A 14,127-nucleotide genomic window follows, 5' to 3' on the forward strand; every position below is an offset into this window, starting at 1 on the left:
TATTACACAAACTATGCTACAAAACTGACTTTATGGGAGGGGCTTGCACAATTTTCTGCTCAAAGACTTCCAAAGTGGACCCTGACTAGAAAGATGAGGAATTTAAGATGAAGTAAAGAAGCTGACTCATTTAGATGTTATTTCAAACCTATAGAGGCTTTCGTTTCTGCTGAGAGAGCGCGAGATGGTGACTATTGCCAGACATCACACTGAGGAGGCAAAAAGAAACCAGGAAATCCACTTTCCAAAACGTGCCAAGGGTGGGGGAGGTGTCCAGAGAAGCACTGAAACAAGGGAAACCTTCCAGCATAATGGGTGTTGCTACGATTATTTCCCCTTTCTGTTGCCACAGGGACTCATTCAAACCCTTGGAGTTGTGTGAGTTTGTAGTATTGCATAAACAAGCTACCCCCTGGCCTGGTGTTTTCCAGTGACTATAAAAGAAAGGGTTAATTGAAGAGGGTGGCTTAGGAAGGCTTGCAAGAAGGTTGGAAAACATTATTTCAAACTTGCTAAAACTCTGAACTTTTAAGTTTCCCAAAATACACGTGTGTGTGTGTGTGTGTGTGTGTGTGTGTGTGTGTGAGAGAGAGAGAGAGAGAGAGAGAGAGAGAGAGAGATCCGCAAAGGCAGATCTATTTCAGTAGAATTTTTTTGTTTTAATTTAAAATCATAATCTCGCTGTTTCCCTCTTGCAGCAGCCTTGCAAACCCAGAGCGGTTCCCTTTAGGATCGCGCCTCAAAAGGCTGCGGCAGAGGCGCTGCCGGCTCCATTTGTTTATGAGCAGCGTTCAAAGCCGCCCCTCTCCCCAGTCTCTTTCTGGGAACCTCGGTCTCGGATCTCGGGTCACCTCAAGGGCCAAGGAGTTGCGGGGCGGGGACCCGGGAGCCTCCTTCTAGTGGCAAACTTTGCCCGGGCGTAGGAGTCTCGGCTCGCTGGAGCAGGGGCGCACGGGAACGCGCGCCGCCACCTCCCCCCCCCGGGCGATAGCAGCCTGGGCCTCACCTCTCTCAGGCGAGCGAGGTGCGGGCTTTCAGCGCGCTTCCAGGGGGCGGGGCGGGGCTCGCGGGGGCGGAGCCAAGGGTGGGTGCTTCCCGCTGCTATATAAAGCCCGGCCACCGCGTTAACTTCGGACTTGGGTTTATTTATTTGCGGAGCGCCTGGACGGCGGGGGTTGGAGGAGGCGGCGGCTGTGGCTGCTGCAGACGGTGGTTAAAAAAAGGAGGAGGAGGCGGCGGCGGCGAGGGATGGGAGCGCCCAGGCTTCGGGGCGCAGGCCAGAGCTGCCGAGCTTTCGTGGGGCTGCGGGAGTACTGAGGAGAAAGGGGAACGTCCCGGGGGCCCACAGGCGACTCCAGAGGCGCGGGCTGGGGTCTTTTTGTTCAGCTGCGCTCAGCGCCCAGCAGCCAGAGCGGACAACTCCAGTTACAACAACAACCCACCTTCCAGCAGCCCGGCGAGACTTAAGCAGCCGCGTCTGTCCTATTGTTTAGACACTTGCCTGGGGCTCCGGAGCGCCAGTCCCCTGCTCTCTGTCTCCGCCTTCTCCCTCCCCCCCACCCCACCTTCCTCCCGGGAACCGCAGGCGCCGAAAGCCTCCCCGAGAGGGGAAGGGGCTAGAAGCTAGCGCTGCATGGACTGCCGTCGCCGAGTCAGGTGCAGCGTCCGTGGCTAAACGGCGTCTCCACGTTCGCGGCTGGACTCCTACCGTGACAGTGGGAGACCGGATTCAACGCCTGGGGAAACTTCCTGCACTTTGAGGTTGAGGACCCACTTGCAAGAGCTTCCTGAGGGGTGGCTGAGAAGCCGTGCACCTCGGGACATCGCTGTTTTTCTTCTACCTGCGCCGTCAGGTGTGTGCGGCAGAGCTGCGGCGTATCCCGGAGACCGGAACGGCTGACAAGAGCGCGGACACCAGACTGCCAGTCGGCTGTCGACTGTGATCTACCTGGGTAGCAGATCCCATTCTCCCGCCTATCACTTAGTATACCCATCAGGGCATACTAACATCACTGGCATCGCGGACACCTAGCCTTTGCTTTGCTCCTCCCGGCTTGCCTGGCTCCAAGTCTTGCCCCAGCCAGTTCCCACTCAATCTTCCTAGGAGCTCTTGCTTTCCTAACTAAACTTGGCTTCCTGGATTTTTTTCTGCAGAGGTGCGGACTAGTGGATTTTTCTTCAGGGCTGCAGCGGTCCGAGTGCCCTTTTGTCTCTCTGTGTGACCTTAGGGGCAGGCCCTGGTGCAGAGCGTCGCCAAGGACGCCGGGAGGGAGGCGGGATTGCCCAGATCTCCTCCAGTGAAGTGCATGTGTGTGTGCAAGACATCCTTGGCTGTCGGGAGGCGGCGAAGACAGGTTGGGGCTGCTGCTGTGCCGCAGGAGTGGAGAGGCCCTGTGAGCTGAGCCCCGCAGCGCCGCCCGGCGCCCCCAGGGCTGCGTGAACAACCGGTGCGCCCCCGCGTGCGCCATGCCCAGTCTTTTCGAGGGCTCTGCTCTGGACCTGCCAGGCTCTTGCACCTTTTAGCTTGGGGGAGCCCACTTTGATCAGGGCCATTATTACTATCGAAGTCCCCTCCTCAGCCTTGCACTCTGCCAACTGGAATCGGATTTTCTAGAGGGTCCTTGGGGTCAGAAGTCCTCGCTCATCTTCAGGCAACCGGCCCCTGCGTCTTTGCGGTCGTTTCGAGTAGGAGCTCTTTTACCGCCAAGTTGAAAACGCGCTCTGTCCTCACAGCTGCATTGGGGTCCCCTCATAGCCTAACCCGGGCCTATTGATATTCAGGACCTGAAGTTGCCCACCGATCTTCTGCTTCACTCAAAAAGCGTGGAGAGTCGGGGAAAGGCGTGTGCTTCTGCCAGTTCTACTGCTTTATATTACTGTTCCATATTACTGTCTGTGCCAGGCGCCAGGCATCGAGCCTCGGACACTGCCCAGTTCTCACTCAATAGAGAGCTAAAGAGAAGTCCCTCAAAGCAAGGATCCTGTTGGGGAAGATGAGCAGCATTGGCTGGCAAACACTGTCCCTGTCGCTGGGGTTAGTGTTGTCGATTTTGAACAAGGTGGCGCCGCAGGCGTGCCCGGCCCAGTGCTCCTGTTCAGGCAGCACGGTGGACTGTCATGGGCTGGCACTACGCAACGTGCCCAGGAATATCCCCCGCAACACCGAAAGACTGTGAGTATGGGCGCTTCGCCCTCCCCATTCTCTCTTCCTTCCCATCAAGGTAGAATATCCCAAGTATTCAGCCTGGAAAGTCCGCGCGTGGTAGAAACCGGTTCCTGGGGCAGCTCTCAGATGCTCTCCAGCGCATATCCCCGGGGGGTGGGCCCTCTGAAAAGGTAAAAGACTGGCGGGCACTAAACTGGGAGGAGCCTTTGCCAAAGAGGGGCGGATCACTGGCAGCTGCGTGCCCTTTTCCTGCCCCTCCTCCCCCCAGCGCCACTTGAAACTGCTTCTGGACTGTGGACCAGTTCTTTCTGGCTTGGGGAGAAAGGCGCCTGGGTCTAGAATTCAAGGATGCCCGGGGCAAGGGAGGTGTGACTGGATTTCCCAGACTCTGCAAAACGAGTCACCTTGCGGTGTTGTAAACATGGGTTATTTCAGGACCTTGTTGCTTCAGACTGTGGCAAAGGGAGGTGGCAGGCTGTTCAAAGAAGAGAAGCTTTTTCTCCCAGGCTTTGTGTACTCTTCTAAATGCCGGGGAGGGGGTGTGGAATCTTGGGGGTGCCCTGGGGATCTTTTCATAATCTATGAAGGATGAGTGCAAGAATAGGCTCAGTAACAACACTCATCGTCTCTCGGACATGACTTTCTAAAAGCCCCTCTCATTTACAGGGAGGAGGCGGCAACAGTAGCTAAGCGAACACACTTAGTAGGAGACTTGCTGGATGATTGTGTCCCAAGGCTTAAGTAAAGTTAGCCGTAGTTCTCCGTCTGGAACTTACTGGGCCGGGTCCAATCGCTTTGGTGACCCTGTGGCCCTGGGCTGCTCCCTCCAACCCTTCCCGCTGCGGCTGTGTGCCCTTGGGTACCTTGCTGGCAGTCTGTGAGCTCCTTCACGTGGTGGCAGCTGCTCTGTCTGCCCCTCTTCGCGCTCTGCCGCCCGCAGACATCCCCGCCTCCCTGTCTGCGCGAGTCTTTAATGAAGAAATAAACGCAGATCTGGGGATGACGGCCCACGCGCTCCTGGTGGGGCACTTCCCAAGTTAGGGAAGCGAAGCGCAGAGGCTCTTTGTGAAGCGGAGCCCTCCGCTAGGAGCCGGCCACAGAGTCCGGGATGCGCCGGACTCTCCCAGTTGCACTTGGGTCAGGCAGGCGCCCATGACTTGGGCTGGTGTAAACTGGACTGGTGTGGCGTGGGTGATTGTGGAGAGATTCCGGTTCTTTGCTGCATTTAGCTGTCTGGAAAGGAAGATTCTAGGACGGCACTTCTGCACTCAAAGTCATCAGGGCCAACAGTTGCCTTCCTCTTGATTCAGTCTGCACCCCCACTCTCAGTTTGAGCGCCCAAGTCCAGGATTTTCTTTTTTCGAAAAGGTTTGCCTAGTTCCAGCTCCACCGGGGCTCTCCCCTGATTATTTTTCTAAGCCCCCAGTGCCCAGTTATTGGGCCTTACCGCGGGTGTCTCATCAGGATGTGATGCTGGGGTCCGGAAAGCAGGAGATAACACATAGCACATGAAGTACTCCCACAACTTTAGAGACAATTCTGAGCAGTTGGTTGGGGGAGACAGGGTGGAAAACGATGAGAAATTCTAATTTAGCTCTCGTCATTCCACGCCCTTCAGAACACTGTAAACACTAACTTGTCAAAGCCCTGGGTTTCCAGAAAAGGCATCGGAGTACCTAGTGGTTGAAAAAAAAAAATCCTTATGAAAGATTTGTGGAGTTTTCAGGAAACCACACACTCGGTGCTTGTTTATAAAATTCTACCGTTAGCAAAGTAAACACTTTAAATACAGATTTCAGCAGGAAGTTTGGAAGTCGAAAGTAATAGAACTTCCAGGAAGGAATCCGGGGAAACCTCCCAAAGGCTAGTTACATTGTGAATGAATGAAGCCATGTAAATTTAGTTGTTGACCAGAAAAGAAGGTTGTGACTGAAGAAAAAGTGGGGCAGAAATGGAACTAAGGTGTCAAGGCCAAATCCTACTTCCTTGATTGTTCCCAGTAGTGGTTTAAACCGCGGTCACTGCGTCGGGGGGGGGGGGGGGGGGGGGGCAGGAGCTGCAATAAAGAGTTCTGCTAACCCAGGGAACCTAGAAGGGGACCGGGTGAAGGTCTTTGAGGTGCAGCGCTCTCCCTGACCCTGACACACACTTTTCTTTGCCTCTGGAATTTTGGCCACAATGCTCCCTCAAAGTGTTCTAATTTAAAAAATTTCTTCTCGAATAGTATGAGGGAAATTTTTTTTTTCATTAAAGTTCATGAAAAAAAAATTCTTGGGGGCTGTGCTAAAAATAAAAGCGACATTGTAGAATACCTCAGTAAATAAATACCCACATTCTTTAGGAAACCCAAATCGAAAGCACTCTCACACACAGGCCACAAACACACAACAAAAGCCAGGGTTAGTGGTGACATCACCACTTAGTTTTCTTGTCATATGTCAGCAAGAATTTTGTAAACATGAGACATTTATAAACTACTATTTCAAAGGCTTGTTCCCTTCGCTTCCCAGCTTACTTTTAAGCCACACTAATTGAATTAAGGGTTTTTTTTTTTTGCTTTCTTTCCCCTAAAGCTCCAACATGCTTTGAGTTTTACTTTGACCAAATATGATAGAAATAAAAAAGGAACGTTAATTTTTTTTTTTGGTTGTCTCTTAGGGATCTGAATGGCAATAACATCACAAGGATTACGAAGACAGACTTTGCTGGTCTCAGGCACCTCAGAGTTCTGTAAGTGTCTCCTTCCGTGGAGTCTTGAGTTTTGTTTTTAAGATAGGTTACTTAGTATAATCACTATATGTTCATAGATTTTAAAACTTTTCTGAAGACAGGAGCAGTTAAAAAATATCTTAAGGTCTTCTTGTATTTCTTTTTGTTTTCCATTGTATAACTTTTACTGCAATTGTGCCTTTAAGAGTGGCTGTATGATGGGGATAGTAGGGTAGAAAGGACCTCAGATCTGTACTCTAAGGGCATTACATAGAAATGAAGAATCGTTCTTTTCACAATATAAGTAAATAACAAAAGAAGTCCTATACTTGGAGGACTTACAGTTAACTTGGGAAGGCTCAGCAGATTGCTCTTTCATCTTACTGAAGTAAGAGCGTCCAGATTTTTTTCCTTCAGAGAAAAAGTAGAGAAAAGCGTTTACACTAAAATCATGCAATCATCTTTTCATCGGATTTTGGGGGACATTTATGTATCAAATATACTGGTCTCACTTTGGATTACATTCCCTATTTTGTAGTTTTGAAACTGACATAAAATATTGCATTATGCTTAATACACTAATTAGTGGTTTAAATTAGCTGTGAGTTAACCATTAGCTGAGAGTCTATATTTGTAAATTTATGTTGCCCCACAGGTTTGTAAATATTTGCACCCAGTGGCCATGTATTTTTGACTACCATGGGTCCAGAGTTAAGTTTTAAGGAATTACTTTAGTCCTTATGGCATTTTCCAATCCATGATGTGCATAGCCAGGTCCGAATTAAACTCAGAATGTGCTGAGCTACTGAATTCCTTAGTTAGGAACACCAGTGAAATCAGTGTAAGAAACGAGCTTTTAAAGGATAGTTTCTATTGTCAACTTACTTTGCAGTTTAAGGTTTAGATTTTACTTTTCATTAGCAACTTCTCTGAGAAACTTCTTTAGTAATTAAAAAAAAAAGTCTGGTATGGAAGCTACTTCTCCCTCTGAGTTCTCTCACCTGCTTTTTTATTAAATTTGCTGGTGACTCGGAATTCAGAGCAAAATACAATGGACACATGAGAGAGGGATTGCAGGTTTTGGCTGCGAAGTTGAAGCTCCTCAGATGGCGACATTTAGAAGCCAGTTCTGTTTTGCATTTCAGTCAGCTCATGGAGAACAAGATCAGCACCATTGAGAGGGGAGCTTTCCAGGATCTGAAGGAGCTGGAGAGACTGTAAGTATTCTCAGTCCCAAACCCATGACAACATGTCTGCATGTTTAAAACCACTTGGATTTCAAGGGTTGTGTCTTCAGTTTCATGGCCTAGCTTTTAATGTTAAAGAAGAAAGGGCACAACTCAGTGTTTTCTGGCATAAAAACCAAGTCCTAGGTAAAGAACACGAACTTGTATTAAGGCATGAATGTTCAGGGCTTTCCTGAGACACTTATTTCCTCTATAGTCATTGTTTTGGCACTAAACTAGGTACATGTGTTCCTATCTGTTATCTGTGGCTTACGCAGAAAGGACCTTTGGAAATTTTATTTGCATTAATGGTACTTTATGGAAAGAGATGCTTGGCGTAGAATCTTGTAAACATCTATGTTGTTGCTGTTTGTAACATTGTTGATACTTTAGGACATTTAAAAAAGGTTGCTATCAATGATTTGTATTTTTTGGTATTTACTACTTACTGTGAACACTGACAATAACCACTACTCCCAATTCTAGTTAATTGTTTTATAATAGCTTCTAAAATATAACAGCTGGGAAAAATAAGTCACAAATTATTAAGGTTGGGATGGGTGGCCATTAAGCACTGACATTTTTTCCATGAAATTTAAGTTTAGATTTTACACTTTCAAAACTGTTGTTTTAAACATAAACATCTCATAAGTATATATATTTCAAGACTATTATTGTCAATAATATATATTATTCAATTATACAAATATATAATAGACAAATTTATATCTGAAATAAGAAAAATTATAGACTTTGAACTATGAAATATGATTTAAAGATTTTATGTCATGATTATTCTAGTTCAGTGGGTTTTCACTTTTAAGACAGGTAAAATCTGTATTAAAAGCACTAGTAATTATTTTAATAAGTTTCCATGCCTGTCCTAATAGTTATTTTAGGAAAAATAAATTTGGTGCTTGTATCTAAAATTTTAAACATACATAGAGTGTGTTCAGATTCACTGAGTTCAAGACCAAGGTTAAGTCTGTCCTTGTTTAGAAGTGGAAAATTGCCTTGTAATTTTGTAATACATTTGAGAATATGTAGGACTATGTTTTTATTACCTCAAGCAAAGCATAGTCATGTCTACTTTATTTTAGCTTAAAAGTTTGTCCATTTCAGTTTAACTGTGGATTCATATGTAAACTGGTTAAGCCACACTGAGGTACTTTCTGAGGACTTGAGAACAGATAAATATTTTTTGGATGTATACCTAAGTTCTTCTGTTCATAACCCATGTTAAATATGTAAAATACTCTGAAAGTATTTATTCTTTATTGGCTTCATAGATGTTTGTACATAGCTGATATACCTACCTAGTGAAAAACTCTCAAAGATATTTTAGACCACATATTTTAAATGCATTGATAAAATGTAATGAATGGGTAATTAAATGTTGGTCAAAACGCTAGACTTTGGTCAAGAGTGTCTTTTAGTGATCCTGATAGCTTGGTTCTGAAGCTCTGTTTCAATCACAGGATCATCTGTGATGTTTTCTGCTGCTCACATTCACTTGTATTGTAATTTTAAATCTTTAGGAGCATAACAATGCCACTTTTTCATATTTTTTAAAGCCACTTCAGAATGTCATTTGAACTTTCATCTTAAATAAATTAGCTCTTCCTAAAAAAAAAATCCTACGGATGCCATAAAATCTGAAATTTGATTAGAGCTGTAAGAGGATACTAGTTTTTGACTTTACTTCCCCTGAGAGTGTCACTTCATCTCAGAACAATTTTCTATTCTAGAAAGACTAAGTCAGATGTTGCAGAGTGGGAGGAGGGTTTGTAATTTTGAATGAAAACTAATATATATGCAAGACTTCTTTAAATCACCCCAGCTGTTGGCTGAGAGCAAATATTTCATATTTGTGAGGAAAAGCTGAGAAAATTCCATTTGTTTACAACTGCCAAGTCCATCAGATGGAAGCGCATTGTTATCTGACAGCCAATTCATCTCCTTGGGACTCTGGAATTCTAAGCCATTTCTTAGGAACATTGTGGATACACTTTTCAAATATTTATTTTTAAATATATTAAATGTCAAGACAGTTTTACTAAGACATGCATTCAACATTGTTGTGAAGAAGACTACTTTAAATTTTGTTCAGTTTATTGTTTTAAGAAACAGAAATACAAAACCCAGCCTTAACTTGTGAGTTCCAAATTCAAATTATTATGGTTATAGCATCTACTCCTATTTTATTAATATCTCACAAATTGCTTGTTTTCTACAAAATTTCAGTGGGCAATGTAAGAAACAGAAACTAATTAATGGATTAATGTTAAACTGTGGATTGTATAATCTATGTGATTGTTTATAAGTTAGATACAAAATTTCAAATTGAACTTTAAATTGCTAATGCATTAGAATTAGTTTATGTTGTAACAGTCATTCAGCTAGTAAGGCATGACTTCAATTTTTTTTTCTTTGTGGTAAACCAAAACAGAATAGAAAAACATCGACTTTATTGACATACAGTCTATGGTTCTGAGGTGTTTTCATTTTGAAATGGTAAATATAATAGCATTTATCAACATGAAGAAATAAAACTTAAGAGATACTCATAATGTTGGTGAAGTTATAACTTATTAAAGAGAAAGACAGATCTGAAAATAGTAAATAATATCTGCACCTTTTTATGAAATTGGTTTTGAATTTGTAAAATCAAGGTAATTTTAACTTAAGTTACCATATGTGTAAATCAAAGCACTTTTAGAACAAAAGAAAGGTATTTTTCACTTAATGAAATAGATGTGATTAAAAATGCCGGTTAACATGTTAAGATGTCCTTCTTTCTTCCTTCCTCCCTCCTTTTTTGTTTCTCCTGCCCTCCTTCCTTTACATTTTTCCTTTCTTTGCAAAACTTTTCTTTCCTTGTTCTCTCCTTCTTCCTTTTGCTATTGTGGAGAAAACAGTATCAGATGATGGCGATTCCATCAGCGTGTGGCTATTGGCCACTGTGAACGGGATAGGTTTTAATGGAACTTGTGCCCCATGAGCATATGACATTTCCTGTTGGCACAGTTCCTGCCATACACCCAGACCTGACATGCGCATGGGCAGGGTGTCTGGCATGCTTTGTTTTATCAGTAGTATTATTTATCAGGAGTTGGGAGATCGTGGAGAATACTCACCATGCACACTACAATACAACAGCTTCCTGTTGTTTGATAAGAAAGATATAGAGGAATGTAATGAAGTGATTTTACCAGCTGATTCACTCCAATCAACTAAGAATAACCAAAGTACATACTTGTAAGTTACAGCTTAAAGTTAGAATTCTTGAAGTATGCTTTTTCTTATACGTCACAGAAGGCTGGATAGCTCTGCAGTTCTCTCTTAAAAGTTATTAATTCAATGTATATAATATCTTTGTCTTCCTTCCTTCCTTCCTTCCTTCCTTCCTTCCTTCCTTCCTTCCTTCCTTCCTTCCTTCCTTCCTTCTCTCCCTCCCTCTCTCCCTCCCTCCCTCTCTCCCTCCTTCCCTCCCTTCTTCCCTTCCTTTCTCCCTCCCTCCCTTCTTCCCTCCGTATGTCTCTTTCTCTCTCCCCCTCCCTCTTTCACTAGCCCTCCTTTCTTTCCTTTTGCAACACAGAAATTCCAGAGGTTGCTGAAACCTATGCCACTCACTGGCTCTCGATCCACGGCTATGGTCATGCTATATTCATTTTGTTCTGCTCTTTTGCTTTTTATGGCTGTCAGTTGGGTCTTCAGCATTCTGCTGGTAAAATCAATTCCTCTCATTTTGAAAATTCCCTCACAACGTGAGTGGCATATTTGATATACCAACATTGCCAAAAGGAAATACATGTTTGTCTAACTTACGTTTCTGGAGCAGCAGCATCCAGGAATACAAAAGCATGGCTTTGTATGGACAACACAAATACCACATACTCATTACAGTAATTGCAGGAATAGGAAAGCACCGTGGATGGGTAGATAGTTTCCGAGTGCTGGCTATATGATGCTGTTTTAGACTTTGCTGATGGGGGCAGGACAGAGAGACAGAATAACAGAGGGGAATGGGGTTGATTGAATTATCTAGCCAGTACAAGATTTAGGTACCCTTTAATATCCACTGCTGGATCAACAGTGAAAAATAGTCAGTTGTGTTCAGTTCAACTCCATTCTAAACTCGGAAATATTAGACAAGAGAGACTCCCACAGAGCCTGAATTTCATTTCTCCTGTGCAATCTTGATTACATGACTTACTCTTTAAAAACTTATTCCTCTTCAGATTAGTTAATAAGACCCCTCTCGCATCAATACTGCTACTGTCTGTCTTTCAGACAAAACTTCATTCAACTAGCCTGCTTTTATTCTCTTCATATTTAAAGGTCACTTTTAGTCCTAGTGGCTTTGCCACTGAGTAGTTTGCTTGAAAAAATATAATTCTACAATATTGCGAAGTAGCCATGTGAGGGTACCTGGGAAATAAGTATGATAACTTAGATATTTGAAAATTTTACCAAATTAATAATCGTAGAACTCATCACTTTTTAACATTGACATTTAGATCTCTTTAGGATAAAGGCCCTCTTTGAGCAAACACTGTATTTCATGAACCAATACTTAAAAGATATGTTCTCCTGTAAGATGGGACTGAATTCTTCCTTTTGACATGAACATACCATTCATAAAAGAAGTCTCAATATGACGCTGGGAGCTGTGGCACACACAGAGGTTGGGTTGTAGGTTGTAACACATGAGTTCAAGTGGAGAAAATGTTGTATAACAGGTCTGAAGGATAGCACTGTTTACCCTCTGTTTGTCCAGGCTGTAGAGGACCCTCTTCCCACTAATCCTGAAAGCGTATATACAACCGAACACATTCATGCTTCTTATTGTAAAGAATATCTCACAATGCTAATCTCTGTGGTAAAGAATCCAACTTCATCTCAGGGGACTCTTTTCTGGCATCGTACACATTGGTTTAGAATCCCTGTTGTTAAATTGGTAGACATTTTTTTTCTTAAATATATCAGAGACAGAGTATGCATATCACATAAAGTAAAACTTTGCTAAGCTATTGATAGCTGTTAAATGCCTCAATTCTGATGCATGCCCAAGCAGCATATGGACTTTTAAAAATTCTGTTACTGACTGTGGTTTTAGGAAGCTTTCATGAGAGGGTGCTCCTGCAAGTATAGCAGAACATTCACTGCAGTGTGTTTTTATGGGCGCTGAAGTCAAAGGGTGCCTAGAAGACCCCTTTGCCACTGCCGACTATTTTATAAATTCCAAGGCAGCAGAGGGTGTTTATTTTTCCCACATCTGTTTTGGGCTCATCCTTTGTGACATTGTTTGCTGGATGCTGTTTCCTTTATGCTTTCCCTGAAATGAGGAGTTGAGTTTGCACTGTTTCAGTGTATTTGTGGAAACAGCGAATGTCAAATATTTTACATTTAGTTCTGTCTTTCAATGCTTTTGGATACCTTTCCGCTTGAATTATGCCTTCCAGGGTGCATTTCACAAGCTTGCATAGAAGGGGAGGTTTTTTTTTTTTTTGTTTGTTTGTTTTTTGTTTTTTTTTTTGTTTTTTTTTTTTTTGGACTTTACATGTATTTTCCTGTTTTCAAAACAAGTTATATCTGTTGAACGGCAGGGGACATTAGTAATAATGAAATCTTGGGAACAAAAAGGCATACTATAAGTTGTGGGTGCTAAGTATCCTTCTAAGATGCCTTCTACACAAGCTGTTGCCTGTCCTCTTTACAGCATCCATCCTCCCTGGGAATCAGGAAGATTGCTTTAGTGCAAAAGCAGTGCCATATTCTGTTAGACTGTGGTGATAATGGTATTCATGTGGACTATCTTAACAATTCCTGCTCTGTGGTGCCTTGTAATATCATCTGCTAGCTCACCAAAGCAAAACACTCATTTATTGTATTGTTGCTTGTGTTATCAGTAGGGATAGTTTCAAATAGAGATAGTTATGAAGATCTGTCTCACACTAACAGTGCAGGGATCAGGGAGGTAATGTACTCAGTTTCTCAGAACACATGTTACACGGCACTTAAAAAACTGCAGTTACAGATTTTAACACAACTTCTTTTTGAATTTTGAATTTTTGAAGTTGAATTTAAAGGTATTTTATATCTTAAAGTATGAATATACTATGTTTATCCATCTGTATTTGCTACTTTCACTTTGAGTTTCTTCATGGGGTCAGATGATATGAAGAAAATGAATATTTTTCTCAGGATCTTTAAAGAGTATTTTCTATTCTCTCTTAATATGTAGAGTAACATTGAGTGAAGGATGTCAGCAGGAAACAGCGTTTTTATTAACAAAGGGGGCACAGAAGATGAGATGATCATTGTGAGTGCTGCTGGAAAGAAAAATAAAGAAAAAGCTTTCAACCATTTAAAACAAGCTAGATGATACAACTGCCCAAAATGTAAACTTTGGTTTTATGTAAGATAAAATCATTCGCTTTACAAATGTCAAGAAACAATACTTTAAATGGGCAAGTAGAAATTTCATCTGAAGAGTCAAAAAGGAGAGTTATTAGCCTTAGGATGGATCATTTATATATGAAGAGTAGGAAAGCAATGGGACTTTTTAGGGCAATCTTTACTGAATAAGGCATGATACTGAAGTATATTTGCCTTGATTTGTGGATATGAAGCACACAGATTTTTTCATTGGTTTTGGTAAACTCTTTTAAGTTTGCATTTTGAATTAGATGGAAGGTTATTTTGAGGTAAAGTATTCATTGAACTAATATGAAAGTTAAGAAAAGTTAGATACTATAGTGTCCATGAAAGGATAAGTCACCAGAACAGATGGAAGATAATAATTTAAGAAAAAGCGTCTGAGCCAGGTAGTCAGAGGTCTGCAGTGTTTTGATAGCTCTGAGATCATTTATCCATCTGAAAGTCATACTCAGAAACAGCAGGCGGCACAGATCTAGCATCTTTAATTATCTTGGGTTTTAGAAAAGCTATCTCAGAGAAGCACACCACACAGATCTTCCTGAAAGCATGAGTCACGATCCAGAGACTCCTCAAATGGTTGTC

The 14,127-nt window shown here is 42.9% G+C and overlaps 1 protein-coding gene across 5 annotated transcripts in view; it reads left to right on the forward strand.

Annotated features, from left to right (window-relative positions):
• The first annotated feature begins 1,109 nt into the window (after positions 1 to 1,109).
• Slit2 (slit guidance ligand 2) overlaps positions 1,110 to 14,127 on the forward strand; it is a 344,943-nt gene continuing 331,925 nt past the window's right edge. For 2 of the 5 annotated variants that reach the window (XM_057771566.1, XM_057771565.1), the window contains exons 1-3: positions 1,111 to 3,172; positions 5,825 to 5,896; positions 7,021 to 7,092. In XM_057771566.1, the coding sequence (XP_057627549.1) occupies positions 2,994 to 3,172; positions 5,825 to 5,896; positions 7,021 to 7,092 (323 nt within the window). In that variant the 5' untranslated portion in view covers positions 1,111 to 2,993. Of the gene's footprint in view, positions 3,173 to 5,824; positions 5,897 to 7,020; positions 7,093 to 14,127 lie in introns of all 5 variants that reach the window. The other 3 variants (XM_057771564.1, XM_057771567.1, XM_057771568.1) reach the window with 3 other exon arrangements.

The sequence above is a fragment of the Chionomys nivalis genome, chromosome 6 (assembly GCF_950005125.1).
Source record: "Chionomys nivalis chromosome 6, mChiNiv1.1, whole genome shotgun sequence".
In the NCBI taxonomy this organism is placed as follows: Eukaryota; Metazoa; Chordata; class Mammalia; order Rodentia; family Cricetidae; genus Chionomys; species Chionomys nivalis.